We start from the raw sequence: 16466 nt of genomic DNA, 5'->3' as shown, positions 1-16466 counted from the left end.
TGTGATTATTTTCTTACTGATTGTCCATAAGTCACAATTCTTTAGCTTACCTATCTGCAAACTTCATTTTTTGCTTGAATATTGTTTCTTATTTCAGAGATTCCTGTATTGATATGTGTCTAAGCAACGCCTATGACCATCCTGGCATGCTGGACAGAGCCCAAGCCTGCTGGAGTTATGTAGTTATGATCTCTGGCACCACAAGCTTTTATCAAGCCCAAGCTACACGATACGATTCTTTGTGTGATTCAATTACGATTCTATTTACGATCCGTTTAAATCTGACATGTCCGATCAGGATTCGATTTAATTCGATTTGCCATTGCAAAACAAAAAATCGTATTGTGTAGATGGGGCTTTAGATGTTGGATGCTTTCTATTGTATTGCCCTTTTCACCTTACACTGCCGTCTTAGGGTGTTCTGGGCTAATCTGAAATTGCCAGGATTTCTTTTTGCATGGGCGTCTGCAGAAAATTTTCCAGGGGGGGGGGGGGGGGGCAAAAAGTGGGGAGCAAAAAGCGCGCCGCAAATCCGGGCTGGTGTCAAATGGAGCTACGTAAAAAATGGGTGTGGTCATGAACCAGAATGTGGGTGTGGTCGTGGGTGGAGACAAGTTTACATGAACTAAGCAAAGGTGGGACATTAGATTAGGACAGTGGTGGCGAACCTTTTGGAGGTCGAGTGTCCAAACTGCAAAGTCACTTTACTATCACAAAGTGCCAACAGCAATTTAAACTAAATACAAACGTTTTAACTCATACATGAACATTATGGAAAATTAAGTTGAAAATAAACTGTGAAGATAAACAATTTCATCCATCGTACTCCTGAAAAAAATTATTCATTTTTTTAGAACCTCCCAGTTTTATTTTCTGTTTTAAAAAGCGGAAAAAGTAGGTTTAATGCTATTGTCTCATATGATGATGATTCAGCTTTTTCCATAGTCTCGCAGTTAGCAATCATGTGACCCACAACAAGACAAATTCAGCAATCATGAGCCCCCCCCCCCCCCATCAAGACAAATTCAGCAATCATGAGGCCCCCAACATGACCAACTCAGCAATCATGAGGCCCCCAACAAGACAAATTCAGCAATCATGAGGCCCCCAACAAGACAAATTCAGCAATCATGAGGCCCCCAACAAGACAAATTCAGCAATCTTGAGGCCCCCAACAAATCATGAGGTCCCCAACAAGACAAAGTCAGTAACCATGAGGCCCGCAACAAGACAAATTCAGCAGTCATGAGGCACATAAATAGACAGCTTTTCACATAAATAGGCAGAATGCCCCCGTAATATGTAGACACCTCTCACCTGGCAGCAGTTCCCCAAAATACACTCAATCTGACAGCAGTGGTTCCCCAAAAATAGGTAGCCCCAGGTCTATAGGTGTCCCCAGAATAGGTGGCCAGCGGTATAGATGTCTCCAGAACTGGTAGCCAGGGGTAGAGATGTCCCCAGAAAAGGTAGCCAGGGGTATATGTGCCCAGTATATGTAGGCAGGGGTATATGTGCCCAGTATATGTAGGCAGGGGTATATGTGCCCAGTATATGTAGGCAGGGGTATATGTCCCCAGTATATGTAGGCAGGGGTATATGTCCCCAGTATATGTAGGCAGGGGTATATGTCCCAGTATATGTAGGCAGGGGTATATGTCCCAGTATATGTAGGCAGGGGTATATGTCCCAGTATATGTAGGCAGGGGTATATGTCCCAGTATATGTAGCCAGGGGGATATGTCCCAGTATATGTAGGCAGGGGGTATATGTCCCAGTATATGCAGGCAGGGGGTATATGTCCCAGTATATGTAGGCAGGGGATATATGTCCCAGTATATGTAGGCAGGGGTATATGTCCCCAGAAAAAGTAGCCAGGGGTATATGTCCCAGTATATGTAGGCAGGGGTATATGTCCCAGTATATGTAGGCAGGGTATATGTCCCAGTATATGTAGGCAGGGGTATATGTCCCAGTATATGTAGGCAGGGGTATATGTCCCAGTATATGTAGGCAGGTGTATATGTCCCAGTATATGTAGGCAGGTGTATATGTCCCAGTATATGTAGCCAGGGGGATATGTCCCAGTATATGTAGACAGGTGTATATGTCCCAGTATATGTAGGCAGGGGGTATATGTCCCAGTATATGTAGCCAGGGGTATATGTCCCAGTATATGTAGCCGGGGGGATATGTCCCAGTATATGTAGGCAGGGGTATATGTCCCAGTATATGTAGGCAGGGGTATATGTCCCAGTATATGTAGGCAGGGGTATATGTCCCAGTATATGTAGGCAGGGGTATATGTCCCAGTATATGTAGGCAGGTGTATATGTCCCAGTATATGTAGGCAGGGGTATATGTCCCAGTATATGTAGGCAGGTGTATATGTCCCAGTATATGTAGCCAGGGGGATATGTCCCAGTATATGTAGGCAGGGGGTATATGTCCCAGTATATGTAGCCAGGGGTATATGTCCCAGTATATGTAGCCAGGGGTATATGTCCCAGTATATGTAGGCAGGGGTATATGTCCCAGTATATGTAGGCAGGGGTATATGTCCCAGTATTTGTAGGCAGGTGTATATGTCCCAGTATATGTAGGCAGGGGTATATGTCCCAGTATATGTAGGCAGGTGTATATGTCCCAGTATATGTAGGCAGGGGTATATGTCCCAGTATATGTAGGCAGGTGTATATGTCCCAGTATATGTAGGCAGGTGTATATGCCCCAGTATATGTAGGCAGGGGTATATGTCCCAGTATATGTAGGCAGGTGTATATGTCCCAGTATATGTTGGCAGGGGTATATGTCCCAGTATATGTAGGCAGGTGTATATGTCCCAGTATATGTAGGCAGGTGTATATGCCCCAGTATATGTAGGCAGGGGTATATGTCCCAGTATATGTAGGCAGGTGTATATGTCCCAGTATATGTAGGCAGGGGTATATGTCCCAGTATATGTAGGCAGGTGTATATGTCCCCAGTATATGTAGGCAGGTGTATATGTCCCCAGTATATGTAGGCAGGTGTATATGTCCCCAGTATATGTAGGCAGGGGAATATGTGCAAAGTATATGTAGGCAGGGGTATATGTGCCCAGTATATGTAGGCACGTGTATATGTGCCCAGTATATGTAGGCAGGTGTATATGTCCCAGTATATGTAGGCAGGGGTATATGTCCCAGTATATGTAGGCAGGGGGTATATGTCCCAGTATATGTAGGCAGGGGTATATGTCCCAGTATATGTAGGCAGGGGTATATGTCCCAGTATATGTAGCCAGGGGTATATGTCCCAGTATATGTAGGCAGGTGTATATGTCCCAGTATATGTAGGCAGGTGTATATGCCCCAGTATATGTAGGCAGGGGTATATGTCCCAGTATATGTAGGCAGGTGTATATGTCCCAGTATAAGTAGGCAGGGGTATATGTCCCAGTATATGTAGGCAGGGGTATATGTCCCAGTATATGTAGCCAGGGGGATATGTCCCCAGAAAAAGTGGCCATGTCTGTGTGCAGGAGGAGGGGAGCAGCGGAGAGAAGAGGGAGAGCTATGGGCACTCACCTTAGGGGGCTCTCCCTCCCTCTCTCGCTGTCCCCTCCGGAGTCCGGAATGAAGTGTGCAGCGGCTGGCAGCGGGCGGAACTTACCTCCTCTCGTCGCACGCGCCGGATGGATTAGCCGCTACTCTGGCCTGATCCAGACCAGAGTGCGGCACCAGAACTTCCGGCGCAGGAGCGAGAGGAGGTAAGTTCCGCCCGCTGCCAGCCGCTGCACAGTGCACACTTCATTCCGGAGTGGACAGCGAGGGAGAGAGAGCCCCCTAAGGTGAGGGAAGGGGGGGGGGGAGACGTCCGCCCTTCCCCACTGTGCCCATAGCTCTCTTCTCTGCGCTTTTCCCTCCTGCTGGCTGCACAGGCACGCGGCCAGGGGGGGGCAGCGGGCGGCCAGGCTCGGGCAGATGCCCGGTTTTGCCATATGTGCGGACGCCCATGTCTTTTGGTATTCAATATGGTTTTGATTTACCTGTTTTAGTGTATCTTCGACGAACACATTCGTTTGTGAAATTTGCTGGTTGAACTATAGTTGATGTTTTGTATTTGTTTCTGATATACTGACTAATGTGGGGAAACTGCTTCTAAAACTTATGCTTTTGAGAATAGCAACTATATTTAAAAGGGGGTGAGGGGTTTGAGCTGTGTTAACCACTGCTATGACCTGTTATTGATACTGATTATTAACTCAGTTTAGTAGCCGGCTCATTCACTGAAAGACAGAAGCCAAGCAGTTTTATGTGAATGGAAGGAGCCTGTAATAAATTTGTTGAGGGTGATGTTGAGAAAGCGGGTTGGGAGGGGGTCGATATACTGATCTGTCCCAATACTTGCTACTTATCCAAGTAAGCTAGTACAACTTGTATTGAACAATATAATGACAATCAGTTTTTCACTAAACTGACATCTGTTATGGAAAATCTGATTGGTTGTTGTGAATCAATGAATGTTACATATGATCTGTCCTTATTTAGTGCTGGGGAATAAGCCCAATTAAATATACATGAACAGTGATCAGCAAAAATGCAGATACTCTTTTTGCATTCATTTTGCAAAAGATATTGAAAAATGTGTTTGTTGTAAAACTTTTTGCGTTTTTTTTTCACGTAAAAAAACATAATTTGTGGTTAACTTACATGAGCATGTCAATGTGGACAAGTGGTGGGTCGTTTGTGATGCTGCCTGCTAAAGCAAGAGCGGAAATAGAATGCAAATTGTTCATCTACAGCCAGGCAGCATGCGTGACAGAGTCAGAGACTAACTGCGAAGATGGGCAACCACAAACCAAGCTATTGCCACAGCAAGGAAAAACCAGCAAAATGTGTGCTTTCACAGCTACTTTCTGATATTTGTTTTCATTGCCCAGATCATGAAAATACAAGGTATTTTTGAAAAAAAAAATGAAATTGGAAATGGCATTCTTGCGAAATACTCACCTAAAGGATTATTAGGAACACCATACTAATACGGTGTTTGACCCCCTTTCGCCTTCAGAGCTGCCTTAATTCTACGTGGCATTGATTCAACAAGGTGCTGAAAGCATTCTTTAGAAATGTTGGCTCATATTGATAGGATAGCATCTTGCAGTTGATGGAGATTTGGGGGATGCACAACCAGGGTACAAAGCCTCCGTTCTATCACATCCCAAAGATGCTCTATTGGGTTGAGATCTGGTGACTGTGGGGGCCATTTTAGTACAGTGAACTCATTGTCATGTTCAAGAAACCAATTTAAAATGATTCAAGCTTTGTGACAAGGTGCATTATCCTGCTGGAAGTAGCCATTAGAGGATGGGTACATGGTGGTCATGAAGGGATGGACATGGTCAGAAATGATGCTCAGGTAGCCCATGACATTTAAATGATGCCCAATTGGCACTAAGGGGCCTAAAGTGTGCCAAGAAAACATCCCGCACACCATTACACCACCACCTCCAGCCTGCACAGTAGTAACAAGGCATGATTGATCCATGTTCTCATTTTGTTTATGCCAAATTCTCACTCTAGCGAGACTCATCAGACCAGGCAACATTTTTCCAGTCTTGAACTGTCCAATTTTACAATACAATACAATACAATACAATAACATTTCTATAGCACTTTTCTCCCATAGGACTCAAAGCGCTTAGCCTCTCTCAGATTCAGTAATTGGTAGTGGGATGAAGTATTCACACAACAAAAGTTATATTTCTGCAATGCCAAACTGAACAGGTGGGTTTTCAGTCTGGATTTAAACACGTCCAGGGATGGAGCTGTCCTGATCTGTTGAGGTAAGGAGTTCCAAAACGTAGGGGCAGCATGACAGAAGGCTCTGGGACCAAAAGTTTCCAAATGGACTCTGGGTATGACTAGATTATTAGAACCTGTGGATCTGAGAATGCGTGGATTGCTACGCAGCTGCATGTATTCAGGACCTAGATTATTCAGGGATTTAAATGTCAGTAGGCCAATCTTGAATAGGACCCTCCATTCTATAGGTAGCCAGTGAAGGGAGTGCAGGACTGGCGTTATGTGGCAGTGATGGGGTTGGTTGGTTAGCAGTCTGGCAGCAGTATTCTGTATCAGCTGTAGGCGGTACAAGACCTTTTTTGGAAGGCCAGTGTAGAGAGCATTACAGTAGTCCAGTCCGGATGTGATGAAGGCATGGACTAAGGTTGGCAGATCTTCTGGGGGGGGGGTGAGGTGCTTGATTTTTGCAATGTTCTTCAGGTGAAAATAGGATGATTTCACCACAGCAGAGATTTGAGTTCTGAAGCTTAAGTCCCCATCAATCAATTAGGCTACGCACATAATTAGAGCTGCGTAGATCTGTGCCTCCTATTCCCAGTGGTGAAGACTGCAAGTTAAGTTGTTTTGTTATCATGCTCTGCCCTCCAATCAGAAGGACTTCAGTTTTGTCTGCATTTAGTTTCAGCCAGTTGTCATTCATCCATTGCTGTAGTTCACGTAAGCAGGCGTGTATAGTTCGAGTTGGGTCTGTCACACCAGGCTTGAAGGAAAGATATAGTTGGGTGTCGTCTGCATAGCAGTGGTATGTCAGGCCATGTTTTTGGATTAGTTTTCCAAGTGGTATCATGTAAATCGTGAAAAGCAGGGGAGAGAGGATTGAGCCCTGGGGCACTTTATATTCAAGTGATACAGGGGTGGACAGGAACGGCCACATAGATACTTTGTGGGTTCTGCCACTCAAGAAGGATTGGAACCACTGAAGAACTATGCCATCAATGCCGCAGTATTCCTGTAGCCTGTTTATCAAGATGTCATGGTCAACTGTATCAAAGGCCGCAGAAAGGTCTAGCAGTATTAGGATCGAGCACTCTCCTCTGTCTCTTGCCATGAGCAGGTGGCATATTTGGATGAGGGCAGTTTCAGTGCTGTGGTGTTTCCTGAAGCCAGACTGGAGTGGGTCATAACTGTTGTTTTGTGGGATTTTGGCTTCTAGCTGGAGGTAGACAGCTTTTTCAATTAGCTTGCCCAGAAAGGGGAGGTTAGAGACAGGTCTGTAGCTGGTCATTGCATCAGGGTCCAGGGAGGGTTTTTTGAGGAGAGGCCTGATGATTGCTTCCTTCAGTAAAGCAGGAAATATCCCTGATTGTAAGGAACAGTTAACAATTTTGAGGAATACCAGTACGAACAGGTCGGGGCAGTTCAACATGAACTGTGTTGGTCCAGGATCCAGGTCACAGGTAGTTAGGCGGAGGTGAAGGCGAACTCGTGCAAATTGTAGCCTCTTTTTTCCTATTAGTAGTGGAGATGAGTGGTACCCGGTGAGGTCTTCTGCTGTTGTAGCAAATCCGCCTCAAGGTTGTGCATGTTGTGGCTTCATAAATGCTTTGCTGCATACCTTGGTTGTAACAAGTGGTTATTTCAGTCAACGTTGCTCTTCTATCAGCTTGAATCAGTCGGCCCATTCTCCTCTGACCACTAGCATTAACAAGGCATTTTCGCCCACAGGACTGCCGCATACTGGATGTTTTTCCCTCTTCACACCATTCTTTGTAAACCCTAGAAATGATTGTGCATAAAATTCCTATTAACTGAGCAGATTGTGAAATACTCAGACCGGCCCAACTAGCACCAACAACCATGCCACGCTCAAAATTGCTTAAATCACCTTTCTTTCACATTCTGACATTCAGTTTGGAGTTCAGGAGTTTGTCTTGACCATGACCACACCCCTAAATGCATTGAAGCAACTGCCATGAGATTGGTTGATTAGATAATTTCATTAATGAGAAATTGAACAGGTGTTCCTAATAATCCTTTAGGTGAGTGTATTTGATAGCAACACTATACATGAAGGCTACGCAACAGCTGAATTATCTCAGAATTATCTTACTATTCTTTCCACCTGTATTCTTTCTCCATCGCAAGTCATCATGCACACTCTATATAACGAAGTATACGTGGTCATACCTCAGTTCATCAAGGTTTATTGGATTATCCCTGCTTATATGACTACCTTTACATGTGTTCATCCTCAATCTACACTGAGATTATTGCACCATCTCTTTCACTTCGATCCATAGCCTGCTAGTATCACACTGTGTCAGGCATAATTGCAGATTTTAGGTGATTTATGTGGGCTTAGACTAAAGATCATTCCCTTTAAGCCATCAGTTATGTTAAGTATAACCAAGCTGATCCCTTGTTAGTTTCTCAATGAATACTTCATTTGTAGAAAATAAACTTAACCGGCTGTCTGCGTGTCACTATTTTCACGCTAGCTAATGCAGTTAATGCAACTATGCTTTTAGCGTACAGCTACTTAAATGCTTACAGCTGGCAGATACAGTATATATATATTTTTTTAAGTTTAAATTGTTTGTAGATTAAAAATGCTTGCTGAAATCCAGTGGCTGTAGAAGTGCAAATCATTTATTACATTTTAGTATTCTCTCTCTGCCTTTCTGTATAATTTACACATGTTAACTAAAACCATCTGCACCAGTATAAAAGTATGATTGTGATAGATGCAGCTTTAAAGCTGACCTATGGTGTTAAATGAATTTAACTGAAGTTAAGACTGTCATCTTGAGCCATATTTATCTGAAATTACAAGGCCAGCCCTCTCTAGGAAAATGCTATAAAGTATCCAGACTTTTTCTAGCATACCAGCTGGTTTTATACTTTGATTCACACAGAGAGCTGTAAAATGGCACACAGGTTTTTCCACAAGTACTATTTCTGATGTAAGAACTATAATTTTATTTGGGCTTACTAGAAAGCATGATATTAGATTTGGGCTAATGTAACATCTCTGCTCTAGGATATCTTGCCTGAGACTTTTTAGGGATGTGGCCTCCTATAGAGTAATGATAAAGTACTGTAGCCCTGTAGAAAGAAAGGTAAGGGCAGTGTGGGTGAAGAGAAATTTTCACATTTCAGAACATCCTCACATTTGTTAGCCAATAACTTTACCACATCTTTATCTGCAGCTTAAAGGCTGGTACCAAATGGATGTCAACCAAATACAGTATACAGGATCTTCTCAAAAAATTAGCATATTGTGATAAAGTTCATTATTTTCTGTAATGTACTGATAAACATTAGACTTTCATATATTTTAGATTCAAATACACACAACTGAAGTAGTTCAAGCCTTTTATTGTTTTAATATTGATGATTTTGGCATACAGCTCATGAAAACCCAAATTTCCTATCTCATAAAATTAGCATATTTCATCCAACCAATAAAAGAAAAGTATTTTTAAAACAAAAAAAGTCAACCTTCAAATAATTATGTTCAGATATGCACTCAATACTTGGTCAGGAATCCTTTTGCAGAAATGACTGCTTCAATGCGGCGTGGCATGGAGGCAATCAGCCTGTGGCACTGCTCAGGTGTTATGGAGGCCCAAGATGCTTCGATAGCGGCCATAAGCTCATCCAGAGTGTTGGGTCTTGCGTCTCTCAACTTTCTCTTCCCAATATCCCACAGATTCTCTATGGGATTCAGGTCAGGAGAGTTGGCAGGCCAATTGAGCACAGTAATACCATGGTCAATAAACCATTTACCAGTGGTTTTGGCACTGTGAGCAAGTGCCAGGTCATGCTGAAAAATGAAATCTTCATCTCCATAAAGCTTTTCAGCAGATGGAAGAATGAACCCACTTTTGAACCAGAAACAGCGGCAGAAGTGCCTGACCTGGGCTACATAGAAGCAGCACTGGACTGTTGCTCAGTGGTCCAAACTACTTTTTTTGGATGAAAGCAACTTTTACATGTCATTCGGAAATCAAGGTGCCAGAGTCTGGAGGAAGAATGGGGAGAGGGAAATGCCAAAATGCCTTAAGTCCAGTGTCAAGTACCCACAGTCAGTGATGGTCTGGGGTGCCATGTCAGCTGCTGGTGTTGGTCCGCTGTGTTTTATCAAGGGCAGGGTCAATGCAGCTAGCTATCAGGAGATTTTGGAGCACTTCATGCTTCCATCTGCTGAAAAGCTTTATGGAGATGATTTCATTTTTCAGCACGACCTGGCACCTGCTCACAGTGCCAAAACCACTGGTAAATGGTTTACTGACCATGGTATTACTGTGCTCAATTGGCCTGCCAACTCTCCTGACCTGAACCCCAAAGAGAATCTGTGGGATATTGTGAAGAGAAAGTTGAGAGACGCAAAACCCAACACTCTGGATGAGCTTAAGGCCGCTATCGAAGCCTCCTGGGCCTCCATAACACCTAAGCAGTGCCACAGGCTGAATGCCTCCATGCCACGCCGCATTGAAGCAGTCATTTCTGCAAAAGGATTCACGACCAAGTATTGAGTGCATAACTGAACATAATTATTTGAAGGTTGACTTTTTTTGTTTTAAAAACACTTTTCTTTTATGGGTCGGATGAAATATGCTAATTTTTTAAGTTAGGAATTTTGGGTTTTCATGAGCTGTATGCCAAAATCATCAATATTAAAACAATAAAAGGCTTGAACTACTTCAGTTGTGTGTATTTGAATCTAAAATATATGAAAGTCTAATGTTTATCAGTACATTACAGAAAATAATGAACTTTATCACAATATGCTAATTTTTTGAGAAGATCCTGTATATGGGTTAGTTCCACAGTGAGCAAAAGACACAGAACAGGGGCGTAGATAGTGAAGAAGAGATTTAAGTCAGAGGCACAGATTCATAAAGGGCTGCAACAATGCAACATCGGTAGTGTGCAGTGAGGCTTATTTACCAGACAGGTGTAAAGAAAATTATATCGAGACCTGAGAAGTTTCCCAAACCAACAAATCTGGGTACATTTGTCAAATAAGCTGCCTGATGCTAATGGCCTTAGTAACTGGTTAGCGGAATTAAGAGGACCGCCCAGCTCCTCCAGTCTTGGCCCATTACTAGTTCCTAAAGGCAGGGGTGTGGTTGGTGTAATTTAAGGGGCTGGGGTTTTAACTACATCAGACTGATTCATACGCTTGAAAAAAGAATGAAAGAAAGATTCAAGCAGGTAGAAGGTTTGTTTTACATAACAAAAGCACTGTGCCATCAGTGAACACCTACTAAGAGCAAGTCTTCAGGTGATCGTAACCTTTTTCCAGCCATTTTTTTGTGCCTCTCCAGCCTGCCAGTGTGCCTGCCACAGCCTAATGCAGAGTTGCTCAGAGGATGCTTGATAATTACCTGATCTGAACGCAGGATTGGCTCTAGCCCAGTATAGCTGACTGCAGCAGCCCTGCCCCAAGGTCATACACAAGATAACTCATTCATGGCTGCTAAGGGGTTAAGCAAGGCATGAAAGACAGCTGAAATGCCATCATGTCATGAATAATCTAGTAATACTGAATTTAGATAATCATACATTTCAACACTTGTATTTATTTATGTGCATAATTAAGTGCTCTATTAACCACTTTCCCACTAAGGGGTTTTTCCCTTGATGGACCAGAGAAATGTTCACATTTCAGAACATCCTCACATTTGTTAGCCAATAACTTTACCACTACTTATCACAGCTAAATAATTGATACACTTTTTTTTCACTACAAATTGGGTGAGGGATACTTTTTTTGCTTTAATTGTATATGCATTTTAAAGAGTATAATACAAAAAATTGAACAAAAAAAAGTTTTCATTATTTAAAGTTTTAAAATAAAATGTGTGACTGTAGATAAAACCCACACATTGTATTTGCCCATTCATACCGGCTTTTACAACGTTTTAATTATGTCCCTAGTACAGTGTATAGCGACAATATGTTTTGGCGAAATAAGTGTACTTTTGTTTTTTTATTACACTCTAATAAAAAGCCCTAATTTGCAAAATAACAATAATATACCCTCATGGCATACATCTATAAAGAGTTAAGTCCTAACATACCAATGTATGTATTCTTTTAAATGATGTCACTTTGGCTCTTTTTTTTTTCCTGTTTACAAGTTTTGCATTTTGGTAACTTTTTGGTAACATCCTGCGTAGAAACCTGAATCACAGCTTTCTGCACAAAATTAAAGTAAAAGGGTTTTTCTTGTTTTTGTTTTGTTTTTTACTTGTTATCTGTAAATGAATAACCTCTGCTGTTCTCAACAGCAGCGATTATTCAAAAATCAGGCACTTAGATTGTTCCCATTCACCAATCTGTCCTGTAATAGTCCAGCAATGGGGGCAGGCGCATGTACGTACCACTCATAGGCAGCAGAAGACAAATACCGACACCCCTGCACTTTAGATGAAGGGCAGAGAGGTGTATACTGCCTCGGGAGGAATAAGTGGTTAATGTACACTTTTTTCCTGACTACTTAATGTTACAGTAGTGAATCATGAGGTAAAATGAAGTCAGCAAAATCTCTTTGAAATGGATAAAATTGGCTTTAAAAGACAAATGAGGTTAGAGCACCAGGCCCCTCATTGTCTATAAAGTTTAATGCTCTGGTTATTCAACTTGGTTGACCATTTCTTGTTTTAACATCTCTTGGGCCCAATTCAAGAGTTTTCATTCTGAGACACAGAGCGGTTTTCACTTTGATGCAGCAGCCTCACTGCTAAAATTTCATATACAAATATGTTAACTGCCAGCCTTTTGTAAGTGTTGATATATGTAAACAGCAAGCACAAATTATACACATTGCATGAGTAAGAGACTAGACCGTATTCTCATGTTTACGTTTCGGAAACACTGGCCACTACTGCAAACAGCCTCAAGTGCTTCTCTTTTGACAGATAATAATTATTCAAACAGATGTTTAACAAATTAGAATTTCATATGCCAAACAATGAGACTGTAGCTGCTCTTTCATTTCCAATATGAGCTGGAACTGTTAGTAAGGCCTAAATGTCAAATTTAGTAAATATTAGCAACAATAAAATTAGCATGTAAATAACTGTTCTCTCATCACTGATTGCTGCAATATGTCTTGTAGACTTGACTACCACAATATGTACAGTATCTAGGAAATAAGGGATTCATTTAATTCCTCAATGTGATTTTTTTTTTCCGGCGTTGTCAAGAGAGCACTGGCAGTACAGAAGCTCTTAGTTACCAGTCTTTGTCAGTGTATTGAATGGTTAATTAAAGCTGATTGTTAGTTACTTTGTATTCACTTAAAGAAAACCTGTAACATCAAAAAGTTCCTCTGGGGGGTACTCACCTCGGGAGGGGGAAGCCTCAGGGTCCCAATGAGGCTTCCCACGCCGTCCTCCATCCTTCGGGGGTCGAACCCAACTGATATCGGATATTTCCGTCTACTTCGGAGCGGAAAGCCGCAAAAGCGCCCCTGCTGGAGCTTGGAAAGGTAAATATTGAACAGGCTGTCGGATCTGTCGGGCCGGCTTTGAAGGGCTGCAGCGAGACCCTCGTGGTACAGAGGATGGCGTGGGAAGCCTCATTAGGACCCTGAGGCTTCCCCCTCCTGAGGTGAGTACCCCCCAGGGAAACTTTTTGATGTTACAGTGTCTCTTTAAAGAATATCTGAGGTAAACAAGATTGGAAGAATGGGGGGAGGAGCAGGCATGTGCAGGGAGCAGACTTAATGCCCACCTCTGGCCCTGTTTACCTCTGTTCTGTTCTCTCCTAAAAGCTAACAGAATCTGCTTCCAGGTTGGCAGCAGTGCGCAATCGCTAGGCCTGACTGCACAAATCATTAATTGCCCTCCTGTGGCTAGGAGCGCGCTGTACATACACACTATGTCTCGACCTATTCTTACAATATTAATTGCTTCCGATATCCCTGTGGCAACTATAAACTGATACATTAAACTCAGCCCTGTGTAGGGCACTAACTATATTTACAGCTAGTCCTAAAATTTACCTTATCCTTACTATGGTAGAGTAACCTTGTGTAGTGTCAAGCTCTATGCAAATCCAAACATCAGCTTAGTTGCACATATGTTGACGTTGATGCAGTATGTGCCACTGCCCAAATTTTGACATCAAGTCCATGCCAAATTTTCTTCACCAGATCATCCATTCATGCCTTTGATGGGGAATGTGGGCAGAGTGTAAGGTCACAACTTACATGAAGGGCAAACTTCATGTTAGTACTCTGAAGACAATGACCACGCTGAACATAAACCTTAACACAATATAGTTGGGCTAAAAACATAAAATCTTATTGCATCACAATCTCTCTGTTGCCATTTAGCCATGGAAAAGTGTCTGCGGCTACTTCATGTTCAGAGTGGGGGAAATGTTTTTGATGGCCAAATCACAGTTGAATAAAAAAAAATATAAAAACAAAAAGATATGGGGGGGCCTCTAAAGCCTCTTTAACCACTTGAGGACCGCCCCCAGCCAATGGGCGGCGGCAAAGTCCGGGCCCAAACGACCGCAATACGCCCATCGGCAGGGGCGGCTGCGTGGGTGGCTATGCGGCGATCGCGTCATTCGTGACGCGATCAGCCGCCGGGGACTGGCTCCGCCCACCGCTCGTAGTAACTCGCCGGCCGTTCGGAAGCGCCGGCGGGTTACTAGCACCCGGATCGCCGCATGGAAATAGTATAATAGGCTTTGTAATGTATACAAAGCCTATTATACTGGCTGCCTCCTGCCCTGGTGGTCCCAGTGTCCGAGGGACCACCAGGGCAGGCTGCAGCCACCCTAGTCTGCACCCAAGCACACTGATTTCCCCCCCCCTGCCCCCTGATCACCCACAGCACCCCTCAGACCCCCCCCTGCCCACCCCCCAGACCACTGTTTGCACCCAGTCACCCCCCTAATCACCCATCAATCACTCCCTGTCACTATCTGTCAACGCTATTTTTTTTATCCCCCCCCCTGCCCACTGCCCCCTCCTGATCACCCCCCCACCCCTCAGATTCTCCCCAGACCCCCCCCCAGACCCCTCCCCCCGTGTACTGTATGCATCTATCCCCCCTGATCACCTGTCAATCACCTGTCAATCACCCGTCAATCACCAGTCAATCACCCCCTGTCTCTGCTACCCATCAATCAGCCCCTAACCTGCCCCTTGCGGGCAATCTGATCACCCACCCACACCAATAGATCGCCCGCAGATCCGACATCAGATCACCTCCCAAATCCATTGTTTACATCTATTCTCTCCTCTAAACACCCACTAATTACCCATCAATCACCTACCAATCACCCCCTATCACCACCTGTCACTGTTACCCATCAGATTAGACCCTAATCTACCCCTTGCGGGCACCCAATCACCCGCCCACACGCTCAGATTGCCCTCAGACCCCCCTTTATCAATACGCCAGTGCAATATTTACATCTGTTATTCCCTGTAATAACCCACTGATCTACTGTCAATCACCTATTAATCACCCCCTGTCACTGCCACCATCAATCACCCCCTGTCACTGCCACCCATCAATCAGCCCCTAACCTGCCCCTTGCGGGCAATCTGATCACCCACCCACACCAATAGATCACCCGCAGATCCGACATCAGATCACCTCCCAAATCCATTGTTTACATCTATTCTCTCCTCTAAACACCCACTAATTACCCATCAATCACCTATCAATCACCACCTGTCACTGTTACCCATCAGATTAGACCCTAATCTACCCCTTGCGGGCACCCAATCACCCGCCCACACGCTCAGATTGCCCTCAGACCCCCTTTATCAATTCGCCAGTGCAATATTTACATCTGTTATTCCCTGTAATAACCCACTGATCACCTGTCAATCACCTATCAATCACCCCCTGTCACTGCCACCCATCAATCACCCCCTGTCACTGCCACCCATCAATCAGCCCCTAACCTGCCCCTTGCGGGCAATCTGATCACCCACCCACACCAATAGATCGCCCGCAGATCCGACATCAGATCACCTCCCAAGTGCAGTGTTTACATCTCTTCTCTCCTCTAAACACCCACTAATTACCCATCAATCACCCCCTATCACCACCTGTCACGGTTACCCATCAGATTAGACCCTAATCTGCCCCTTGCGGGCACCCAATCACCCGCCCACACCTCAGAACGTCCTCAGACCCCAGCCCTGATCACCTCGCTAGTGCATTGCTTGCATCTATTTCCCCCCTCTAATCACACCTTGAGACACCCATCAATCACCTCCTGTCACCCCCTAGCACACCTACCCATCAGATCAGGCCCTAATTTGCCCCGTGTGGGCTCCTGATCACTCGGCCAAACCCTCAGGTCCCCCTCAGACCCCCTTCCGATCACCTCCCCAGTGCATTGATTGCATCTATTTTCCCCTCTAACCGCCCCCTGAGACACCCATCAATCACCTCCTGTCACCCCCTAGCACTCCTATCCATCAGATCAGGCCCAAAACATCCTGTCATCTAAGAGGCCACCCTGCTTATGACCGGTTCCACAAAATTTGCCCCCTCATAGACCACCTGTCATCAAAATTTGCAGATGCTTATACCCCTGATCAGTCATTTTGAGAAATTTGGTTTCCAGACTACTCACAGTTTTGGGCCCGTAAAATGCCAGGGCAGTATAGGAACCCCACAAGTGACCCCA

At 44.1% G+C, this 16466-nt stretch overlaps 1 protein-coding gene across 7 annotated transcripts in view; it reads left to right on the top strand.

Annotated features, from left to right (window-relative positions):
* The window catches only part of CDH23 (cadherin related 23), a 1682716-nt gene that overhangs the window by 807415 nt on the left and 858835 nt on the right, over positions 1-16466 (top strand). Inside the window, exon 14 of one of the 7 annotated variants that reach the window (XM_068258236.1) lies at positions 4787-4874. The exons of 5 other annotated variants lie outside the window; for them this stretch is intronic. In XM_068258236.1, coding sequence (XP_068114337.1) covers positions 4787-4819 — 33 coding nt within the window. In that variant the 3' untranslated portion in view covers positions 4820-4874. Of the gene's footprint in view, positions 1-97; positions 164-4786; positions 4875-16466 lie in introns of those variants that run through there. One more of the 7 variants, XM_068258237.1, reaches the window with a different exon arrangement.

Source organism: Hyperolius riggenbachi, chromosome 10, assembly GCF_040937935.1.
Source record: "Hyperolius riggenbachi isolate aHypRig1 chromosome 10, aHypRig1.pri, whole genome shotgun sequence".
NCBI lineage: Eukaryota > Metazoa > Chordata > Amphibia > Anura > Hyperoliidae > Hyperolius > Hyperolius riggenbachi.
The sequence above is the reverse complement of the archived record's forward strand: the minus strand, read 5'-3'. Positions and strand labels throughout refer to the sequence as shown.